This window comes from Rhinolophus sinicus, chromosome 5, assembly GCF_057876585.1.
Source record: "Rhinolophus sinicus isolate RSI-liver-muscle chromosome 5, RSI-T2T, whole genome shotgun sequence".
NCBI lineage: Eukaryota > Metazoa > Chordata > Mammalia > Chiroptera > Rhinolophidae > Rhinolophus > Rhinolophus sinicus.
In genome coordinates this window covers 20,877,501-20,902,577 of record NC_142505.1, presented here as the reverse complement: position 1 = coordinate 20,902,577, position 25,077 = coordinate 20,877,501, and the positions used below count along the sequence as shown (strand labels likewise).

General features: G+C 34.7%; 1 protein-coding gene across 5 annotated transcripts in view; it reads left to right on the top strand.

Moving 5' to 3' along the window:
• ZCWPW2 (zinc finger CW-type and PWWP domain containing 2) overlaps nucleotides 1-25,077 on the top strand; it is a 130,559-nt gene that overhangs the window by 79,910 nt on the left and 25,572 nt on the right. For all 5 annotated transcript variants that reach the window (XM_088798303.1, XM_088798302.1, XM_088798301.1 and 2 more), the window contains one exon: nucleotides 13,537-13,583. In XM_088798303.1, coding sequence (XP_088654429.1) covers nucleotides 13,537-13,583 — 47 coding nt within the window. The remainder of the gene's footprint in view (nucleotides 1-13,536; nucleotides 13,584-25,077) is intronic.

The following is a 25,077-nucleotide window of genomic DNA, read 5'->3' as shown; positions in this document are numbered from 1 at the left end:
GAGTTCCAAAACAATATCGAAAAGAGTAGTGAGGGAGCACATTTTGACTTGTTCCTGATCTTAGTGGGAAAGCTTCAAGTTTCTCACCATTACATGTGATGTTAACTATGGGTTTTTTGTAGATTCTTCTTATCAAGTTGAGGAAATTTCACTCAGTCCTACTTTGTTGAGAGTTTTGATCATGAATGGGTGTTATATTTTATTAAGTACTTTATCTGCATTTATTGATATGACCATGTGACTTTTCTACTTTAGGCTGTTGATGCCATGAATTATATTAAATTATTTTGAATGTTGAACCAGCCTTATATACCTGGGATAAATCCTACTTGGTTGTGGTGCATAATTCTTTTTATATATTATTGGACTTGATTTGCTGATAGTTTCTTGAGAATTTTTGCATCTACGTTCATGAGAGATATTGGTCTATAGTTTTCCTGTAATGTAGTTATTTGGTTTTGGTATTAGGATAATACTGGTCTCATTGAATGAGTTAGGAAGCATTCCCTCTGCTTTTATTTCTGGAAGAGTTTGTAGAGAATTGGTATAATTTTTTTTCCTTAAATGTTTGGTAGAATTTCCCACTGAACCCATCTGGGCATGATGCTCTCTATTTGTAATTTTTAAAATAGGTATTGGCCTCTTCAGGTTGTCTATTTCTTTTGTGTGACTTTTGGCAGATTGTGTCTTTCAAGGAGTTAGTCCATTTCATCTAGGTTATCAACTTTGTGGGAATAGAGTTACTCATAGCATTCCTTTATTATTCTTTTAGTGTTCACAGGATCTATAGTGATTTCCTTGCTTTCATTTTTGATATTAGTAACATATGTTTTGTCTCTTTCTGTTTAGTTAGCTTATCTAGAGGCTTATTGATTTTACTGATTGTTTCAAAGAAACAACTTTGATTGTCTTTATTTTCTCTACTGATTTCCTGTGTTTAATTTCATTGGTTTCTGCTCTAATTTTTATTTATTTTCTTGTGTTTACTTTAGATTCAACTTGCTCTTCTTTTTCTAGTTTTCTAAGGTGGAAGCTTAGATTACTGATTTTAAATCTTTGTTCTTTCATAATATATGCATTCAATGCTATAAATTCCCCTGTAAGCACTGCTTTTGCTGCATCTCACAAATTTTTATAAGCTGTATTTTCATTTTCATTCAGTTCATAATATTTTTAAATTTCTTTTGAGATGTCTTTTTTGACTTGTGTTATTTAGAATTGTGCTGTTTAATCACTAAGCATTTTGGTGTTTTCCAGTTATATATATGTTTTTGATTTTTAGTTTAATTCCATTGTGATCCGAGAGCAGACTACTTTATGTATCTGTTTTTTTATACGAGGTCTGCCAATTAAGTTCATGAACCTGTTGCAACAATGTTGCTAACCTTTTTTGATATCAGAGGGATTATTCATTATGAATTTGTACCAACTAGACAAACAGTTAACCAAATTTACTATTTGGAAGTGCTGAAAAGGCTGTGTGGAAAAAGTTAGACGACATGAACTTTTTGCCAACAATTCATGGCTTTTGCATCATGACAATGCACCTGCTCACACGACACTGTCTGTGAGGGAGTTTTTAGCCAGTAAACAAATAACTATATTGGAACACCTTCCCTACTCACCTGATCTGGACCCCAATGACTTGTTTCTTTACCCGAAGATAAAGCATATATTGAGAGAAAGACATTTTGATGACATTCAAAACATCAAAGGTAATATGACGACAGCTCTGGTGGCCATTCCAGAAAGAGTTCCAAAATTGCTTTGAAGGGTGGACTAGGCACTGGTATCAGTGCATTGCTTCCCAAGGGGAGTGCTTCAAAGGTGACTATGGTGATATTCAGCAATGAGGCATGTAGCACTTTTTCTAGGATGAGTTCGTGAACTTAATTGTCATGCCTCATAGGTATGTTTTGTGTCCCAGAATGTAGTCTGTCTTGGTGAATGTTCCAAGTGAGCTTGAGAAGAATGTGTATTCTGCTGTTGTTGAATGAAGTAGTCTATAGATGTCAGTTATATCCAGTTGATTGATGATATTGAGTTCAGCTGTGTCCTTAATGATTTTCTGCTTGCTGGACCTGTCCATTTCTGGTAGAGGGGTGTTGAAATCTCCAGTTATAATAGTGAATTCATCTATTTCTCCTTAAGTTCCATCAATGTTGCCTCACATATTTTGACATTCTTCTGCTAGACACCTTCATATTAATGATCATTATGTCTTTTTGAAGTATTGACCACTTTATCATTATGTAATGCTCCTCTTTATTCCTTGATAACTTTCCTTTCTCTGGTCTGCTCTGTCTGAAATTAATATGGCTATTCCTGCTTTCTTTTGATGAGTGTTAACATAGTATATTTTTCTCTTTCTCTTTACTTTTAACCTATATGTCTTTTTTTTTGTAGACAACATATAATTCGGTCCTGTTTGTTGATTCACTCTGACATTCTCTGTCTTTTAATTGGTGTTTTTAGACCGTTGTTATTTAAAGTGGTTATTGATAGAGCTAGATTAATAACTACCATATTTGTTACCGTTTTCTATTTGTTTCCCTGTTCTTTGTTTCTGTTTTTTCTTCCACTCTTTATTGGCTTATTGTGGTTTTAATTTAATATTTTGTATAATTCTATTATTGCTCCTTTCTCAGCATGTCAATTATACTTTTTAACTTTTTAAAGTGGTGTTCCTAGAATTTAGAATATTCGTTTACAAGTTATTCAAGCTCCCTTTCAAATAACACCACACTACTTCATAAGCAATGTATGTACCTTAAATAACAAAATTTTCCTAATTCCTCCTTCTTTCCCTTATATCATTGTTATTGTTCCTTTGACTTACACACACACACACACACACACACACACACACACACACACGAATATATTGTTGCTATTATTTTAAACACACTTTTCTGTTAGATGCTTTAAAAATACAAAAAAATAAAAGTTTTTATTTGCTTTCATTTAGGCATTCTCTAATCTCTTCCTTTCTTTATGTAGATCTGAGTTTCTGATCCATATCATTTTCTCTCTTTCAACATTTCTTGGAAGGTCACAGGGTACAGAATTCCAGTTTGGTGACTTTTTCCTCTCAGTACTGTGAATATTTCATTCCATTCTCTTCCTTGTATGGTTTTTGAGGAGAATTTGGATGAAATTCTTATCTTTGCTCCTTTATAGGTAAGGTAGTTTCCCTTCTCTGGCTTCTTTCAAGATTTTTTCTTTACCTTTGATTTTCTGTAGTTTAAATATGATATACCTAGGTATAGTGTTTACTGGCATTTATCCTATTTGGTATTCTCTGAGCTTCCTGGATCTGTGGTTTAATGCCTGGCATTAATTTGGGGAGGTTGTCAGTTATTATTACTTTAAATATTTCATCTGTTCTGTTCTCTCTTTTCCTTTGGTATTCATATGTTATACTTCTGTAGTCACACAGATCTTGCATATTCTGGGGTTTGTTTTTTTTCCCATCTTTTCTCTCTGCTTTTCAGTTTTAGAAACTTAATTTCACAGATTCTTTCCTCATCTGTGTCCAGTCTACTGATAAGCCCGTTAAAAGCATTCTTCATTTCTGTTACAGTATTTTGATCTCTAGCATTTCTTTTTTATTACATCTTACAATTTTCATCTCTCTTCTTACATTTCCCATCTATTTTTGCACATTGTCTACTTTTAACATTACAGCCCTTAAATGATTAAAACATTAATCATAAATGTTTTAAATTCACAATTTAATAATTCCAACATCTCTGACATATCAGCATCTTCTTTTGATGCTTGCTCTGTCACTTCAGACTGCTTTTTGCCTTTCAGTATGCCTTGTAATTTTGGGTGGAAATGTGAACATGATGTATTTATTGGGTAAAAGGAGCTGTAGTAAATAGGTCTTTAGTAGTATAGTGGTAAGGCATGTTGTGGTAGTCCTATGATCAGGTCTCAGTCCTGGGCTTTGAACTTTACAAGTCTCTCTCTCTCTCTCTCTCTCTCTCTCTCTCTCTCTCTCTCTCTCTCTCTCTCTCTCTTAATCCCCTTAAGGAGTACAAGATGGCTAAAGGGAGTTGGAGTTGTGTGTCTCCATTCTTTCATAGGGTAGGCTAGAGCAACCTGGATTTGCGTATTTTCCTTCCCCCTAGTTGGTTAGGCTCTGAAAAAACTACAATAGGTTATGCTCAAGTAAAATAGTTTCTCTTGAGGTTAGGCCTTCTTTGGAAGAACTGAATGCCCTGGCATATTTCAAAATGTTTCTTTTTTTCCTCACAGTGCCTGAAACTCAAGGGGATATTTCTCCAGTCTTCACTGTGAGAGGCTGGTAGAGCTCCTGGAAGTAAACTCACAAAAGTACATCTCCCTTCCCATGACTGGGTCCCCCTAGAGTTTTTATCTCTCAGGCTTGTTCACACTGAGGCTCCAGAAATTCATTAATTACAACTATGTTTTCCTGCCCTGGTACTAGTTCTTTTTTTTTTAATTAAAGTTTATTGGGGTGACAACTGTTAGTGAAGTTACATAGATTTCAGGTGTACAATTCTGTAACACATTATCTATATCTCATATTGTTTGTTTACCACCCAGAGTCAGTTCTCTTTCCATCACTATATATTAGACCCTGTTTGCCCTCTTCTAGAGCCCCTCCCCACTTACCTTCTGGTAACCCCTAAACTATTGTCTATGTCTATGTGTTTTTGTTCCTTCATTTGTTTGTCTTGTTCTTTTGTTGTTTTCAGTTTTATATACCACACATCAGTGAAATCATATGGTTGTCTACTTTTTCTGTCTGACTTATTTCGCTTAGCATTATAATCTCAAGATCCATCCATGTTGTCAAAAATGGTACTATTTCATCTTTTCTCACTGACAAATAGTATTCCATTGTGTATATATACCACAACTTCTTTATCCATTCATCTATCGAAGGACATTTTGGTTGTTCCATGTTTTGGCCACTGTAAATAAAGCTGCAGTGAACATTGGAGCACACATGTTTTTATGGATAAATATTTTCAGACTTTTTGGGTAGATACCCAGGAGAGGGATGCTGGGTCATATGGTAATTCAATTCTTAGTTTTTTGAGGAACCTCCACACTGCCTTCCATAGCAGCTGCACTAAGATTAGTGTATTCCCACCAACAGTGAATGAGGGTTCCTTTTTCTCCACAGCCTCTCCAACACTTGTTACTATTTGTCTTGTTGATGATAGCTGTTCTAACTGGGGTGAGGTGATGTCTCATTGTGGTTTTTATTTGTATTTCTCTGATGATTAGTGATGTTGAGTATTTTTTCATGTGTCTATTGCCATTTGTATGTTCTCTTTGGAGAAATGTCTCTTCAGGTCCTCTGCCCATTTTTCAGTTGGGTTGTTTGTGTTTTTGTTGTTGAGTTGTATGAGTTCCTTGTATATTTTGGATATTAGCTCCTTATCGGAGGTACTGTTTGCAAAAATCTTCTCCCATTCAGTTGGTTACCTCTTTATTTTGTCGATGGTTTCTTTTGCTGTGCAGAATCTTTTAAGTTTGATATAGTCCCATTCATTTATTTTAGCTTTTACTTCCCTTGCCTTTGGAGTCAAATTCATAAAATGCTCTTTGAACCCAAGGTCCATAAGTTTAGTACCTATGTTTTCTTCTGTGCAGTTTATTGTTTCAGGTCTTATGCTTAGGTCTTTGCTCCATTTTGAATTAATTTTGGTACATGGTGACAGATAGAAGTCCAGTTTCATTCTTTTGCACGTGGCGTTCCAATTCTCCCAGCACCATGAGGGAGAATTACTGAAGAGGCTGTCTTTCCTCCATTGTATGTTTTTCACTTCTTTGTCAAAAATTATCTGTCCATATTTATGTGGGTTTACTTCTGGGTTCTCAATTCTATTCCATTGGTCTGTGTGTCTGTCTTTCTGCCAATACCATGCTGTTTTGATCATTGTTGCCCTGTAGTACAAGCTAAAGTCAGGAAGTGTGAGACTGTGATCCGGCACTAGTTCTTGTGGAGGTTTCTGCTCTGGTAAGTTGTGATTCTTTGTATTCTCCTGTTTGTCCCTCCAAATTGTAGGGTAGTAGTTTGCTCTGTGACCTTATTTCTCTGAAGGATCTAAGAAGAGTTACTGATTTTCAGTTTGTTCAGCTTTTTACTTGTTAGGACAGGGTGGTGACTTCTAAGCTCCTTACATGCCAGACTGGAAACTGGACTGTCCTTTATCTTTTTAAGAAAATGCTCTCAGCTGTCACATTTAAAGAAGCACATACTGACAATTTTTCTGAGGCCGTGAATAGACAAGCTTTAAAAAAATTATTTAAAGAAGAGAAAACCCTGATTTATGATAATACTTGTACTCCTCTCTAATATGGTTGTAAATAAAAAAAATTAATGTCTGTTATAGGTCATGAAGTGTAACCACCTCTAGTCATTTAGAACATTTTTAATTTCTACCCGCAGTTCCTTTTTTGCACTTTAAAAATATGATGTGGATATAGCTCAGAAGAGGAGTAGAGGCCTTTTTAATTATCCACATCTACATTTCCTGATAACTGCTTTCTACTCTGTATGTGCGGGTCCCTACATGCGGAGATTTCTGAAGGGAGGAAATTAAACCTTTCTCACTAGAGAAAATCTAGCTCTTAGAAAGTGGTTGGTGTTGCTGAAGTTGAACATGGACTTACTGTTATTAATAGGGTAATCATTAGTAATTGTAATGTTTTAAAGTATTACATCAGCATTTCCCTTTGGAATTTGAAAATCAGGTTGTTGATACTCCCTAAAACACTCCTCTGTTGTATTGGGAGACGGTTCTACAACTTTTGAACATAAAATGTTCTTTGCACAACAGTTTGGACATTTCTATTCCCAATCAATCTCCCTACTGAAAATTTTATGTAAGAATGACATATATTTTGAGGAGAAACGTAACAAATTTCTATTCTATTTCCAGTGACTTCTTAGCATACAATCAGGGTCCATTAAATCTAATTTTAGTTTTTGAATTTCTTTTGTGTGCAGTTTTAGCTATTTGTGAAGATTAACATTTTACCATGACTTGTATGGTTATTAGAGATCTTTAAAAAAACAAGGAGAAAATTTTTTTTGATACAACGAAACTTATTCTGTCTTGTAATTACTGTCAGTTTCTACTGGGCCCTTTTATAAATCTAAAGTGTGTTGTTGGATTTCAGTGCTCTTATTTTTTTCCTAAATCTTGAAATATTTTGCTATTTTATGATTACTAATCAGTTATTCCCACTATGTTAAAAAAGACTAAAATAATTATTTGTTTAAAAGGAAGAATGATGGAATCACTTAAAAAGATGATACTATAGTGAATTATATTATCACTAAACTATTTTTCCTGGTATTGCAAGGGTTAAGATCTCGATCTCTCTCTCTCTCTCTCTCTCTCTCTCTCTCTCTCTCCCTCCCTCTCTCACACTAACTAAAATGTCTTTATTAGCTAAAATGAAAGAGAACATTGTTGATTATTATCAACCACACACTGTTTTAAGAGCTTTATTCACATAGATTATATTATTTAAATCTCACAATATACCAAAAAGGTAATCATTATTACTACTGGTTTATCAATAATGGAACTGAAATTCTGAGGACATACAGTGTTTTATATCACACAATCCAATATAGTAACTTATACCATGTAACTATTCTATGTGTTTTAATTATTAATTTACAATGATTTGTTCTGGTCATTGAAAGGTATATTTCAGATCCATATCAGATTTTGAATAAAATACGTGTACATTTATTAATTATAAAAAACTGTTCAGTACCTCCTTCGTATAAAACATGGTCCTTGCCTTTAAGGCACACTGTAGTCTACTTAGACATATGTAGAAGTAACCGTAATACAGAGAAGAAAATTCTTTGACCTAAGATGACTGTGGATTTACAACTCTCCTCCTAGTTGGAGGAATCGTCTGTGATGGTGGGCGGTCTTGTACATTCTCAATGGGGAGAAAGGGTATTCCAGAAGACGGGATTATTTCAAGCACAGAACTGAGCATAAGAAAGAGGGCAGTTTACATGTGGCCAGCCAATTGTAGGTATAAATATAATAACCTGCTCCTCTGGATTTTTACATTTTATGCAGATTTATTTTGTTTAATTGAAAAATTTGCTTTTAAATAGCAAACATTTACATACTCTTATATTCGTGAATATTTATTTTTTGTTTGTTTTACATATTCATTGTGAATTTTAGTCCTGTATTGATAAATTTCTATATATTTTTCTTTAATGCTAATTGTAACCCCAAAACTTTATTATTAATGTCCAAAGCTCTTTCTGGTTTTCATTACCACAATATTAAGGTTTAAGAAATGTATCTATGAATAAATATTTACATATAACCTATTAAGCTATGGAATTCAAGATTAAACTTTTTTAAAAAATCCACAGGATATGCCAATAATTTTTACTAATACACATACATGTGTGTGCGCGCACACACACACACATATGATTTTGCACATGTCAAAGTAATATCTTGAAATAATGTTCTGTATTCCATTTGGTTACTAATTACTCTGGTTTTAGGTGCAGTAGAATAAGAAAAGGTACTGATAGTTCTCATTCCTGCTGAGTCTTTCTCTGAGGCACTGTTGGCAGCTCAAGGGTCCCAAATGGAGGCAGCAGACATCTTGGAGCGATCGGGAACTTGTAGTCAGATGAGTCTGGCCCCACGGCATGACCTCAGTCAGGGTATTTAACTTATCTTAGCCTCAACTTACTCAGCTGTGAAGTGTGGATGGACTATATACCTTTGCAAGATTATAATGAGGATTGAATAAAGTAATGTCTAAATAAAGTATCTCCTGTCTGGCATGTAGTAGATGTGCAAGTAGAGGTAGCTGGTATGTGTTTATTTTTATTTTTTAATTTTTAATTGTGGTAAAATACACATAAGCATAAATTTACCATCTTAGTCATGTTTAAGTGCACAGCTCAGTAGTATTAAGTATTAATACATTCACATTGTTGTACAACCATCACTGCCATCCATCTCCAGAACTTTTCATCTTATAAAACTGAAACTCTGTGCCTATTAAACATTAACTCCCCAATTTCACCTCCCTGCAGCCCCCTGCAACTAGCAGTCTACTTTCTGTCTCTATGCATTTGACTACTTTAGATGCCTCCTGTTAGTGGAGTCATACAGTATTTGTCCTTTTGTGACTTTCTTTCACTTAGCATAATGTCTTCAAGGTTCATCCATGTTATAGCTCATGTCAGAATTTCCTTCCTTCCGAAGGCTGAGTGATAGTCCATTGCATGTATATACCACATTTTTTAAAATTAAATTTATTGGGGTGACAATGGTTAGTAAAATTACATAAGTTTCAAGTGTGCATTTCTGTAATACATCATTTATATATCACATTGTGTTCTCACCACCCACTGTCAGTTCTCCTACTATCACTATATGTTTGACTCTCTTCACCCTCTTCTACCATTCCTCCTCCCCCTTACCCTCTGGTAATCACCAAACTGTTGTCTGTGTCTATGAGTTTTTGTTTCTTTGTTTGTTTTGTTCCTTTGTTGCATTCAGTTTTATATCCCACATGTGAGTTAAATCATGTGGCTCTTGACTTTTTCTGTCTGATTTATTTCGCTTAGCATGATAATCTCAAGATCCAACCATGTTGTCACAAATGGCAGTATTTCATTTTTCTAATGGCAGAATAGTATTCCATTGTGTATATATGTACCAATCATCTATCGAAGGACACTTTAATTGTTTCCATGTCTTGGCCACCGTAAATAATGCTACAATGAACATCGGAGTACGTGATACACATACTCATATATCCTTATAGATAAATGTTTTCAGATACCCAGGAGAGAGGGATTGCTGCATCATATGGCAATTCTATTCTTAATTTTCGAGGAACCTCCATACTGTTTTCCATAGAGATGTACCAATTTACATTCCACCCAACAGTGTATGAGGGTTCTTTTTTCTCCATAGCCTTTCCAACACCTGTTACTATTTGTCTTGTCGATGATAGCCATTCTAACAGTAGTGGGGTGGTATCACATGTGGTTTTGATTTGCATTTCTCTAATAGCTAGTAAAGTTGAGCATTCCTTCATATATCTGTTGGCCATTTGTATGTCCTCTTGAGAGAAGTGTCTGTTCAGGTCCTCTGCCCAGTTTTGAATTGTATTGTTTGTTTTTTGTTATTGAGTTGCACGAATTATTTATATATTTTGGATATTAACCCCTTATTGGAGGCGCTGTTTGCTTTTTGTTTATCCATTCATCTGCCACTGGACACTTAGGTTGTTTTCACCTTTTGCCTATTGTGAATAATACTGCTGGGAACATTGGTGTGCAAATACCTTTTCAAGACCCCACTTTCAGTTCCTTTGGGTTTATAACCAGAAGTGGAATTGCTGGATCTAATGGCAATTCTATTTTTAATTTTTTTGAGAATCTTCATACTGTTTTCTAGAGCAGGTGCACCATTTGACATTCCCACCAAGAATACACAGGGTTTCAATTTCTCTACGTGCTCACCAACACTTGTTATTTTTCTTTTCTTCTTCTTCTTTTTTTTTTTTTTTTTTGTTTGTTTATTTTATAGTAGCCATCCTAATTGGTGTGAGATGGTATCTCACTGTGGCATATTATTGTTTTTTTGTTACATATCTTAAAGTACTTTTTATAATTTCTATGATATTCATGTGCAGACTCCATTCTGTATTTGTTGCCTAATATATCTCTTATAAGCAGCGTGTGTGTGTGTGTGTCTTTTTCTTATCCATTCAGCTACCCTATGTCTTTTGATTGGAGCATTTAACCCACTTACATTTAAAGTAATTTTTGCTAGGCATGTAGTTATTGTCATTTAATTATTTCTATTTTTGATCTTTTCTTCTTCTTAAAGAAGTCTCTAACATTTCTTGTAATACTGGTTTGGTGATGATAAACTACTTTGGTCTTTTCTTGTCTGGGAAGCTCTTTAACTGTCCTTTGATTCTAATTGATAGCCTTGCTGGGTAGAGTAATCTTGGTTGTAGGTCCTTGCTTTCATCACTTTGAATACTTTCTGCCAATCCGTTCTGTCCTGCAAAGTTTCTGTTAATAAATCAGCCGACAGTCTTATGGTAGGTAGCTAACTGCTTTTCTCATGTTGCTTTTAAAGATTCCCTCTTTGTCTTCAACCTTTGGCATTTTTACTATGTATCTTATTGTGGGCCTCTTTGGGTACACCCTGTTTGGGACTTTCCACACTTCCTGGACTTGTATGTCTATTTCCTTCGCCAGGTTAGGGAAGTTTTCTCTCACTGTTTCTTTAAGTAGGTTTTTAATTCCTTGCTCTCTCTTCTCCCTTTGGTACCCCTATGATGCAAATATTGGTACACTTGATGTTGACCCAGAGTCCTTTAAACTATCCTCCTTTTTAAAAATTCTTTCTTTCTTTTTGCTGTTCTGATTGGGTTTTTTCCATGGCCTTGACTTCCAAATTGTTGATTCACTACTCTGCTTCATATAATCTACTTTGATTCCCTCTAATGCATTCTTCACTTCACTTATTATATTCTGCATTTCTGACTGCTTCTTTTTTATGTTTTCTATCTCCATTTTTACGTTTTCTATCTCTTTGTTAATGTTCTCACTGATTTCATCTACTCTTCCCCTGAGTTCATTGAGCATCCTTACAACCAGTGTTTTGAACTCTGCATCTGGAAGGTTGCTTGTCTCCATTTTATTTAGTTGTTTTTCTCGAGTTTTGTTCTTTTTTTTTTTTTTTTTTTTCATTTGGGACATGTTTCTTTGTCTCTTTATTTTGGCTGCCTCACTGTGTTTGTTTCTATGTATTAGGTAGATCTGCTATATTTCCTGGTTTTAGTAAAGTGGCCTTATGTTGTAGGTGGTCTGTGGGGCTCAGTGGCACAGTCTCCCTCGTCACCTGAGTCAGGTGGTCCAGGTGTGTCCCTTGTGTGGATTATGTGTGCCCTCTGATTGTAGTTGAGCCTTGATTGCTGTTGGCACATCAATGGGAAGGATTGACCCTCAGGCTGATTGGCTGTGAGGAATGACCATGACTACAGTGGAGGAGCTGTATGCAGGGGCTGACCCTATGGAGCAGGGTTTACTTTAATAGGGTTCTGGGGCCTGCCCAGTCTGCCCTTTGGGTGTGTCATTTGTGGAGGTGGTTGGGTGATGCTCTGAAGCTGGCCACAGGGTGTGTTTGTTCTGGGGCCTCTTGGGAGGGGCTCTGGTGCAGGCCAAGTTCAGCCACTGCCTGTGCCCAGCCCAAAGTGATCTTGAGATGGATGCCACTTGTTCTGGGCTTAGAGGTGCCTGGAAGAATCTAAGTTCCAAATCCAGGCTGGCTGCCACTAGTGCTGGACTTGGGGCCACTTAGCAAGAGGTACGGGGCATGCTGAGATCAGATGTTGCTTGTTTGTGGTTTGGAATCTTTGAGAGATTTTAGGAAAGTCCATAGCTCAAACTGAGACTGGTTGTTTGTATGGAGAAGCCACTAGAAGCAGTTTGGTTTGGCCCTCTGGTTGGGTGGTGCGAGGTCTCAGGGAACCACGAGGGCAGGACAAAGGGTATTAGCCAGGTTTGTGGAGACTCAGATATGGTGCCTGTCTGCATCTGCATGCTGGGTTGTGGGGAAGGCTCAACAATGGAATAAGGGTTTCTGCTAGCACTTCTGTCTGGGAGAAAGCTGCTCCTTCTGCCATCATCCTGAAGCCAGACAACTCAGTTCCTCCTGGTATGTCCCTACCACTTTTTGAGCTGCTGCCCTAGAGTAAGTGAGTCCATTAGTGAATAAGTCAGTGCATGGGCCCTTTTAGAGGGACGCCTGGGACTCCAGCAGCCCTCTGTCTCATTTAGCCACAATCTCTGCTGGTTTTCACAGGTAGAAGTGGTGGGGACTTTTCTTCTTGGCACTGGAACCCTGGACTGGGGAGCCTTGTGTGGAGCTGGGAACCCTCACTCCTCAGGGGGACCTCCACAGCCGAGATATCCTTCCTGATTTTTAACGACCACATGCGGATTTGGGACCAGCCTGTTCCACATCTCCGCCCTGCCTACCAGTCTCCACATGGCTTCTTCTGTATATCTTTAGTTATAGGACTTATGTTCACCTAGTCTTCATGCAGTTGTAGGAGGAGGCAAGCAAACATTTACCTACTCAATCATCTTGATCAAAAGCAGAGGTAGCTTGGATTTAATTCCAGACCCTCTGTACTCCAGAGCACACAAGCTGACCCAAATCTAGAAATAATATATGCTTGATGCTAGATGACATCCAACCAACCAGTCAGATTTAAGGGAGGGGGTTTGTTAAATAAGTTTACAAATTCCTGGTATTAGTATTATTACTTTTGTATTACTTTGTTCTGGTTAACTCTGGTAAGCTGAGTTTATTAGCATTTTGATGAAAAGAACCACTGAAAACACGTATTACAATATGAAAAAGCAGAAAACTTTGATCGTGTAACTTTGCATTTATTTGAATAAGAGTATAGGCACTTTTTTTGAAGCAGCCATATTTTATTATCTTACAGATACATCCCAAGCAGAAGGCAAAGTTGCTGTGGTGGTCAAGAAAAGGGTAAGGTTATGTTTTATGATGTAAAGTGTACAGACTTCAAATTTTATTTGATTAATACTGTTTTCAAAAAAAGTTAAATGAATATTTAAAAGCAAAATAACACATAATCAATTTTTTCCTTATAAATGTTAGTTAAGTATATGTTTCCCTTTTTAGGCTGACACTAGAAATTTAATATTTGTGGTTACTAATATCAATATTATAGAATTATGGAAAATTGAAACCTTAAAGTTAAGTAGAGAATAGCATCAACCTTTTGAATTAATCTAAACCTAGACTCCTTGTAATGAGAATTTATAAAATCAATAGCATTTTAAAAGAATTTAAAAAATTTAACACATCACTCTGTATATTATACACAGAGAGATATTTAACTCTACTTACTGTCAAAACTATAACTGGGATAGGATTAACCTTGACGTTCTCCTCAAGTGACAGTATTCTTAACAGGATACCAGTGAAAAAGAGAGTCAATGCTTAAATTCTTCTGGACAAATAATATATTGGTGTCATAAGAAAAAGAATTGTGATTGAAAGGAAAGCCTATACCTGTCGTATTTTCTGTGTTGAGTGGTGGGGTTGGTACATGGCGGACCCAGGGAAGGTTGAATGTAAACTAGGGGGATGTTGGGATGAACCTATAGATGAACAGGCAGTGAAGTGAACATCATTTTTGTATTCTGAATATGTATATTTTATGAGTCCTTTTCAAATCAGATTTTGTTTTATGCGTTTGCTTTTTGGCTTGTAAAAAGAATCTGGGATTTTTCACTGGCTAAATAATGTTGATGTACCTTTACAGAGAGGAATTTAATGTCACAGAAGACAATGTTGCTCTTTAAAAAAAAAAGGAAATAGGACTTGTGTGTATGCCTGAAGATGTGGGCAGGAATATGTGATATAATTCAAGATTGTTAATGTGGATGGGATTGTTTGTTTCAGTCTCTGCTTTAGGATATTTAGCATAAAAAATTATTAAGACAGTAATAACTAACATCACTGTATCGCTTTATTTTTACCAGTGATTCTCAACAAACGCAGTAGTGTCCCTAGGACAGCATTATTCAAAGTATGGTCCATGGGCCAGAGCTGGTCTGTGAACTATTATTTTTGGTCTGCGATGAGATAGGAGCAAAAAAATGAGAGTAACCATGTAGAAACTTGTATGGTAACTTGACAGAGTAATTTTTGTGTGTTGAATGTAATAATAAAATGGAACTTGTGTTTTGTATGTCTTTGTTTATTATGTCATTTTTTTCTAGTGACTTTATTTTATTTATTTATTTTTGTAGTTTTATACAAGTATACATGTTGAACATACTGGAGGGGAAAACTGGTCCTTTATCACAGTTAGTTTAAGAGACATTGCCCTCTGGGATATTTTAAAAATTTGTGGAAATGCTTTTGGTTATAGTAATTTGAGGGAATATCAGGAATTCTTTTTTGGGGGGTGGGGTGGGCAAAGGTTAAGCACACTAGATATCTTGCAATCCATGGAACAAACTGTATAAGAAGAACTGCCCAACAGTTGTCATGACTTTTGAATACACTGCTGGACTCAACAAATTACAAGTATAATTGTGTAGTGACATAATACGAAATAATAGAGAAACATGTTAGACAAAAATCCAAGGAATTTAGAAGGTTTATTATAGAGAGGGAAGCTGAAATGGAATAAACATACTGTTCTCAAAATTTTTGAATGATTTACTTATTCTTTACTCAACGTATTACAGCCATACACATAGATGGCTGTAAATGGTAGAGGTGCACTTACTGAGAGCTCTAACTACAAGCCTCTGCCACTCTCACAAGCCCTCTCCTTCAGGTGTGAGTAGTTCAGGCGCACCGACCTGACCATCTCTACTCAGTGACAGCAGTCTGAATGAAAGAGACTCTGAGTAAGTCACACTAATCTCTGAGTCTCTCTTGATTATTTTTTTATTTTTAAAAAGAAGAGGAAGATCTAGATTGCTTTAAGTCCTTTCCTACTCTAATATTTCATGAACTATAAATTATTTATAACAGCCCAATAAGTACCATATTTTGCTGTGTATAATGCGTGCCCACATTTTTGGCCCAAACTTTCAGGGGAAAAAAATCTTTCATTTTAATTCAAATTTTTATTTGTTTACATTTAGGTACTTGTTGCTTGTATTATAAAGGAATTTTAGCATTTATTTTTTTAACATATTCTGGTACAAGAAATTTTATGTAACAAATAATTACAAAACACAAGAACAGATACAAGGTAGAGGAAATTTCTTGTACCAGTAAAAATTTACGATATTTACGCCATCATAGAAGGCCAAGAACTCTTCATCTTTGTAAGTTCGTCGTAAGTTCAACAGAAGCAATTATCATGTGCTAGGGAATTATTTTGCGTATAGATATCGTAATTGATTTCTAGAGTTACATTTTTAACTCATAATCATGAATGGAAAACATTTATGTAGATACACGGAATTAGTAGTACCGATGTATAGTGTGCATAGTTATTTTTCCCTCACAATTTGGGCAAAAAAGTATGCATTATACATGGCAAAATGTGGTACTTTCAGAATGTCGAAAAGACTTGTGCTGACCAGAGTAAATATATGAGTCAATTAGCCTAGGGAAAAAAAAAAAAAGAATAAAAACAGTACTGTTCCAGGAAGGCAGGTGAAGTAGCTGATGGTGTTGCCTGTTATAGATTCTGAAAAATGTTGAGGGGGGGAAATTTTATATATATATATATATATATATATATATATATATATATATATATATACACACACACACACACACACACACACACACACACACACATATTTAGGAAACAGCAAACTGGTGGAAAGAATACAAACTCATGAATGAGCCAAATCTGCCTTCAAGAGCTAGTTGTGCTCCATAGTTGTTTTGTGACTTTAGGCAAGTTAACACCTCTGCACCTCATTGAATTAATCTCTGCATTGGGAACAGTAATAATTACATTGTGTGAATGTTATAATGGTTAATATGAAAAGCAATTATAATAGTATATAGTGACTATATTTTAGTAGGTTCTTGTGTAATAAATGCCAGTACTTTTCTTCCTAATTTCTCCTTAGAAAGAGACAGGAAGTAAGGATTTAGGAACATTTAAAATTCTCAGACTTGTAATAACATAATAGTTCCATTAGATAGTTAAGACTAGGTAAAAGTTTTTTGTTTTTTTTTTAAAGTAAGTCCCACATTTTAATCATAATTTATTTTTTCAAAGTAATACAATAGCGTTGTATTTGGAGGATAGAATTTTTTAAATCATTCAAAACCCATCACATTAATTAAACCAATTTTTATTAATTTGATGTATATTTTACTGTTATTTCTTTATGCATGTTTAAATATTTGTGTTTACGTGTAACATGTATAAGTATATATACTTTGTTAACATAAATGGAATGAATTTAAACTCTACTTTTTCACTTAATATTTTGTTGACATCTTCTTAAATCAAAGATCTGCCAAATCTTTAGTTATTGCATAGCATTTTATTTTATGAAAATATCTTAATTTATTGAATCAATTCCTGAACATTGAGGTTGATTCAATTTACAAAATTACAAATGAAAAAGCAGCAACATCATTGTATACAAATTTCTGTAAATGTGTGAATATTTCTGTAGGAAAAATTACCAATTCGCTGAACATTCCCCTCCAAAAATATCTTCCAACATTATTGTACCATTTATTGTCCCATCGTTAGTTAAAGGGAATGTGTAGACTGTCTTACCTTGACAATTCTAGCCATTTGACAGTCTTTTTTCTTTCAAAGTTACTATTTTGTCAATATGTTGCAAACATAGTTCTTTTGCTATACTTATATAGTAAAACTTTTTTTGGGGTCTTCAGAGCTTTTTGTGGCATGCTTTAAAAGACTGCTCTTTGACTAAAACAAAACATGTTACGATTCACTTAATCTTCACCTATTGCTACCAGTAACACTTTGATGAAAAAACTAAAGCAAAATAAATAAAAAGACAAGTTTGGTGATCCTCTCTATTTATTTTGCATTAGTTTTTTCAAAGTAGAATTTTATATATTTCTAATTAAGTCTATCCTAGGCATTTGTTATCGATGAGAAGAGGACCTCTTTTTCATTCTGTTTTCTATTTTTTTTGGCTTATATATAGAAATTATATGCATATGTATGGGTATGATTCTTTCTAACACTTTACTTTTATTAATGCCAAGAGTTTAACTTATAATTTGAAAGACAAAATTAATGACCAGTCTTTTGATTTATACATTTGTGTATGAGGAATTTAGGCTATTATATTTTCAGATAAAAAATATTTTCCCCAAAGTTATTGCAAAATTTCATAATTAGCAGGACATTTTCATTAGAGCAATAGCAGGATAAGTTGCTTATATTTTATGACTAGACGTCTGGATATTTGTGTTAATTAGTAAGTTTGCTTACTAATTTGGAATTCACGTACTGTAACTCACTTGATTCACTTAGTCTCATGTGCATCTTTCCCCCAAGATACATATTATAATATATCCCTACTGCTGGCTTCTAGCCCCAGGCAGAGAGAAATCTCAGAAAAGAATAATAAACCGAGAAGTGCCTTGGGAAAGGTCTCAGGCATCAAAACTCATTTAGTTTCCTTTTGGACATTAGTCTACTTTGTGGACATTATTTTAGTCACCTTTCCTTAGGCCAGTGATCCCCAAACTAGAACCATTCAGGTATTCCATTACCATTTTGCCATTTTCGATACTGTTAGTTATTATAGTTGTCTTTCATTTGACTTACTTTTTATTGAAGTCAAATTTACACATGTAAAATGCATAGAACTTAAGCGTGGAGTTTGATGAGTTTTTCTTAAATGTGTACACCCACGTAACGACCATCCCCTCTCAAAATCCAGACTATTTTCATCACCCCCAGAATTTCTAAATTTTAATGTGCATTCTTTTGATGTGCATGTGCATTTTTCAAATACAGATAAATAAACACATATTAATAATACAATTGTGCATTGATCACTTTACATCAGTGGGAACCTTAAAATAGAAAATTATTTTCATGCTAATTTCAATTACCCTATGTTCAAAATCAGCAGAGGGAAACTGCACCACTACAAGGCAGGGTTCTGAAACAACCTTCCAGGGGAATAATTTTTAACAAGACACTCTTTAGTAAATTAATAACTAAACTTGCTTGATTATGTTGCAAGATTTACCTTTTGATCTTGAATTATAATCTATAGGAAATCTACAGGATAACTATTAATAGTGAAATATTAGAATTAGACAAAATGGTATCTCTGGTATCCAAAGGAATTTATATACCATTTGTGAGACCAAGTAAGGATCACTTCATTCAAAGTTACTATTTTCTGGTGTGGATGATTGTATTTGCTGTTTAAATAGAAGTCTACTTTGGGAGTTGCATATTTGCTTAACCCTTTCTTTGACTTGACTTTAGTCCATGGGTTTCACTTTAGCCAAATTGACCTTCTTGTTCTACTCAGATGGGCAGTTGTGTTAGGAAGAGTTAGGGAGTAGAGGGGAAATATGCATTAGGGTGAGTGTAGCAGAGTTGAAAACTCGTTTGTCTTCCCTGGAGATAAAACAGCAGCGGTCTAGTGTGGGGACCATGCTATTCTCCAAGTTCACAGGGCTTGTAGTTGGAGAGGTATTGGCTAGCAGTCGGCTATAAAGGGCCGATTTTCCATCCACAGGGCTGTCGGGCTGCCTGTTGTTGATGGGTTGCAGCTCTGAGGGGTGCTGTAGAAAGTGGAAGTGGAGAGGGGTTATTGGTGCCTCCTTCCTAAACCAAAGATTTGTCCCAGTGCAGTGACTTATCTGAGAAAGTTCAATGTTTAGTTATGCAGAACTGCTGCTTGGTAAACAGAATTCATTTTATCAGCAATTTATTTTTGACTTTCAAGAATTGTTTTTATCCTAATAACTAAAAAAGCAAGCAAGTATCACTTTTGTATGTCACCACTCATGATAATAGAAATATTGTATTATTTTTTGTTTCTCTATACATAATACCCATTTAAAAATTCACTCAAGATACTATGAATAGTTCACTTGAAAGCTGAATATAGTAATACCTAAAATCTGGTATCAAGAATCCAGAAATTCAAAACTTTTCAACCGTAAGTTTTCACATTTTTCTATTGTATATTTTAACTTTGAGCCAGCCAGAAGGCAATAAAGAGAATGCTACAAAATGTGATTCCTCTTTTGTTGCCCTTTGTTATTTGGGACTAAAGGTTATGTTTTGCAGCTTTCTTCAACTTACTTTGCTGATTATATTCATTACAAGTATAATCCTTTTTCTCTAATCCAGAGTCACGTTTACAACATCAAGCTACACACAGAATGAATCTGGGTTTCTTTTAAAATTTAGACTATTTCTCATTCACCATCACCTTCCTCATTCCATTACATTAAAACCTAAAACAATATTACTAATCAATATAAAGTGGTTATTGATATAACATAGGGTAGGAATTTGAATAATGAGTTTGTATTTCATAGTTGTAGCTATTTCACTAGATATTAAGTGATCTTTCTATTTCTAATAGTAATAGCTACCATTTTCCTACTAGCAAAGAGAAAGTCTAAAATATGTCAGAGAAAGTTAGTAGAATTTCTTTATAATTTATGAGCATTCATCTATAATTTCAGATTTATAAACATTCGCCTTTTGTCCACACCTCTACCAATTTTTCATTTATACTAGACAAGACCTATTTCCTTTCTTTGAAGATCTAGAAATGATTGCTTTTTAATTCTTTAAAATTATAATGAATTTGAGGTGCTATTTATCTTTCTTTTTGCTTATGTTCTTAATACCTTCACTTTGTTCCAAAAATAATTTGCTGTACCATGAAATATGTATATTAGGTACACATCTGAACTCTATACTCCCCTATGTACTGGGGACACAGTCACCCAGATCATATAAAGTGAGATGTATCTTCCATGTCCTTCCATGATCTAGGTGCAAGAATAACCTCCATTTCAACTTGTGGAATCATCAGAGAGATGATGTAAAGACTTGGATCCAGATAACATTTTTAAAAGAATAATCTTTTTGGGGAGGGATTATGCTATTGTGTAGAGTCTATTTCTATGTAGGAGAGAGATCGTCTTCTTTTGCACAATTCTGATGATAAGTGCTCATAACTTTTGACAGTGATTCATTGATTGAAGAATCAGGCCAGTTATTCCACCTACTCAAGTTGATGGAGAGAAAAATGGTAAAACAGATAATGAAGCTCTCAACATTACTTCTTTTGTCCAGGAAAAAAAAATGTGTAATGTAGGTAATGTAGGTACTATAACCATTGAATGTTCTGTGTGCATCAGATTTTTAAAATATGATTAAAATATGTAGATTCTAGAAAAGTCTTCCTTAGAAATGTTATATTCTCCCAGCATTTATCTTGCTAGCATATCCAGTGACTTCAGGAAAAACTATACACAAATAGGAATTGTTTTCAATAGACTTGGATTTTTAGAGTCTCCAATTAGAGGTCAAATAATTTAATGTATTGGCTTCATTCAATCAGATAAACACCTGGGACATAAGTTCTTTTTATGGGGAGCTTTCCTCCCAGGACACCCTGCTTGAGTTAGCCCTTAGTATCCTTAAGCTGTTTATACATATCAGTGCAATCTGTGCTATAAACAATAACAGCAATGACAATAACAACAACAAATCTCAATTTCTTTGTTCTCTCTCCGGTATAGACAGTTAAAGACCATTTTAAAAAATTAAGTTCTAGGCTTTAAAAATTATCAGTAAAGTACATAATCATAGAGCTTCTTAAAGTGTCCTGTTACTTCTGTCCTCAGTCAGAATTGGGCATTGTTAATAGAAGACCTTTCATGCCTTCTGTTTAAGTTGGTCTAGTGGGCAACTTCTATTTTTAGGAAAAATACTCTCCTGTGTCTCAGCTCACTGCTTGAATACACACTCCAGTGTTTTCTCTGGTAAGTACCTCAAAGCAGAGAAATCCACAGTGCTTTAGTGTGAACTTACACATGGCTGAAGAAATAGGGCAGGGGGAAGCAAGATATTTATAAGTCATATTGCCAGGGACTCATCTCTGATATTGTCCAAATCTCACAGGAATACTGAACTCTAGTAAAGATTGATTTGACTAGAGCAGATGGTAATTGACTGACATTTACGCATATTTGTATAATCTGTTGAAATCATGTTTAAAATAGGGCTAGAAAAATGATTATTTCAACCTCTCCCCCTTTTCAAAAAAGTGCTAAAAACAATCATTATCTAGGCCTGAAAACATAACTTTATTATTTACACTCTGCAGATGCTCAGCTTAAGTAATGACTATCTTTACAATGTTCTATGAAACTGGTTTTCATCCCTATTCCAAGCATATTATCCCAGCAGATTTTCCAAAGGGAAATGAAAATATTGGCTTTTCATTCTATGTGGTAACTTTTGACAAGGAGTTTGTGTACATTATTCAAGGCACAGATACACTTTTTGAAATTCTGTCAAAGTAGGCAGCTCTTTAGTGATTATTGACAGACAATTACTCTCAAAAGAATGTTACCAAATATGTTTCTGTCTTCTCTGAGAATAAAATGCTGAATCAAAATTTTACACCCTCACATTTAACACAGCTAACAAACTTCTTGCTTAAAAATAAAAAGATTTTTATTTCTATGACTAGTGACTTAAGGAAATGGGCAATGTGAAATCAGTTTATGCACATTATATGAATCTGACGTAAACACAATTCTAATGGATTGTCTGTTCTTTGCAATTAAAGGCAATTTTATTATTTGCCCTTGTAGTCATCAATTCTAATTACATATATGTATATATATATAATATATAGTATTATATATGGTATTTTTCCAGTAAATGGCATATACTTTCTATACATATACCTTTTTGTTTTTTACATGCAACAAGAAAAAAATTAATGCTTGCTTTGGTTTCTTTAAAATCAGTGACACATATCATCATATTCTTGTGAATGGGTGTGGGCTAGATTAGTGCCTAGAAACTTTAGTTTGCTTAAAAGTCACCTGAAGAGCTTATTTAAATAGAGATTTCTGGTCCCCACTCCCAGAGTTTCTGATTCAGTAGGCCTAGGGTGGGCATGAGAATTTACATTTCTAACAAACTCTCAGGTGTTGATTCTATCACATTGTGGCTACTTTGAATAGCACTGGGCTAGATAACATAGGAGAACCAGTTATGTAACACAGGAAGAGAAGTAGAAGGGATGCAATAGATAAAGATTATAGTGTCTTGTAGTGTGTTGAATGTAGCTACCAGAAGATATGTGCACCAGGAACCTCAGAATGTAGCTTTATTTGGAATACGACAAAGATGTCCACTTTCATCACTTTATTCATCATAGTTTTGGAAGTCCTAGTCACAGCAATCAGACAAGAAAAAGAAATAAAAGGCATCCAAGTTGGAAACGAAGAAGTAAAACCGTCATTATTTGCAGATGACAGATACTATATATAGAGAATCCTGGAGTCCACCAAAACACTATTTGAACTGATAAGTGAGTTCAATTAAAATAGCAGGATACAAAATTAATATTCAGAAATCAGTTGGTTTTTATACACCAGTAACGAACTATCAGGAAGAGGAAATTAAGAAAACAATCCCATTTACAACTACATCAAAAAAATACATCAGAATAAATTTAACTAAGGAGGTAAAAGACCTGTACTCTGAAAATTATAAGAAATGGAAGAAGATACAAATAAATGGAAGCATATACTGTGCTTATGGATAGGAAGAATTAACATTAGTAAAATGTTTGTGCTACCCAAAGCAATCTATAGATTCAGTGCAATTGCTATCAAAATGCTAATAGCATTTTTTTTTTTACAGAACTAGGAAAAATCCTAAAATATGCATGGAACCACAAAAGACCCCGAATAGCCAAAGCAATCTTGAGAAAGAAGAACAAAGTTGGGGATAGCACTCTATCTGATATCAAACTATACTACAAGGCTATAGTAATCAAAACAGCATGTGCTGGCATAAAAACAGACACATAGATCAATGGAACAGAATAGAAAGCCCAGAAATAAACCCACACCTATATGGTAAATTAATCTATGACAAAGGAGGCAAGCATATACAATGGGATAAAGACAGTCTCTTCAATAAATGGTGTTGGGAAAACTGGAAACATAAATGTAAAAAGAAAATAAAAAGAAACTACACCAGTTTTTTTACACCGTATACAAGAATAAACTCAAAATGAATTAAAGACTTAAATATGAGATCTGAAACCAGAAAACTCCTAGAAGAAAACACAGGCAGTAAATTCTCTGACATTGCTCTTAGTAATATTTTTTTAGTTGCATCTCATTGGGCAAGAGAAACAAAAGAAAAGATAAACAAATGGGACTTTATCAAACTAAAAAGTTTTTGCAGAGCAAAGGAAACCATGAACAAAATGAAAAGACGACCTCCTGAATGGGAGAAGATATTTGTCAATACATCTAATAAGGCATTAATATCCAAAATATTTAAAGAACTGATACAACTCACCAACAAAATAACCAAACAATCCAATTTAAAAATGGGCAGAGAACCTGAATAGACATTTGTCCAAAGAGGACATGCAGATGGCCGATAGACATATGAAAAGCTGCTCAATGTCACTAAGCATCAGAGAAATGCAAATTCAAACCACAATTTGATATCACCTCATACCTGTCAGAATGGCTACCATTAATAAATCAACAAACAACAAGTGTTGTCATGGATGTGGAGAAAATGGAACCCTCGTGAGCTGTTTGTAGGATTGTAAATTGATGCAACCACTATGGAATACAGTTTGGAGGTTCCTCAGAAAATTAAAAATAGAATTGCCTTATGACTCAGCAATTCCACTTCTGGTTGCTTATCCAAAGAAATAAAAAACACTAATTCGAAAACATATGTACCCCTATGTTCACTGCAACATTATTTACAATAGCCAAGCTACAGAAGCAACCTAAGTGTCCATCAATAGACAATTGGATTAAGAATATGTGGCACATATATACAATAGATTATTACTTGGCCATAAAAATCAATGAAATCTTAACTATTTGGGACAAAATGGATGGACCTATAGGGTATTATGTTAAGTGAAATAAGTCAGACAGAGAAAGACAAATACCACATGATTTCACTTATATGTGGAATCTGAAAACAAAATAAACTAACAAAACAGAAACAGACTCATAGATAGCAGAGAAAAAACTGATGGTTACCAGAGGGGAGAGGGCTTGGGTGCTGGGTGAAATGGAGGAGGGATTAAGAAATACAAATTGGCAGTTACAAAATAGTCACAGGGATGTAAAGTACACTATGGGGACTATAGTCAAGAATACGGTAATAACTACGTATGGTGCCAGGTGGGCACTAGGCATATCAAGGGAATCACTTCGTAAGCTATATAAATATCTAACCACTATGCTGTACACCTGAAACTAATATGAT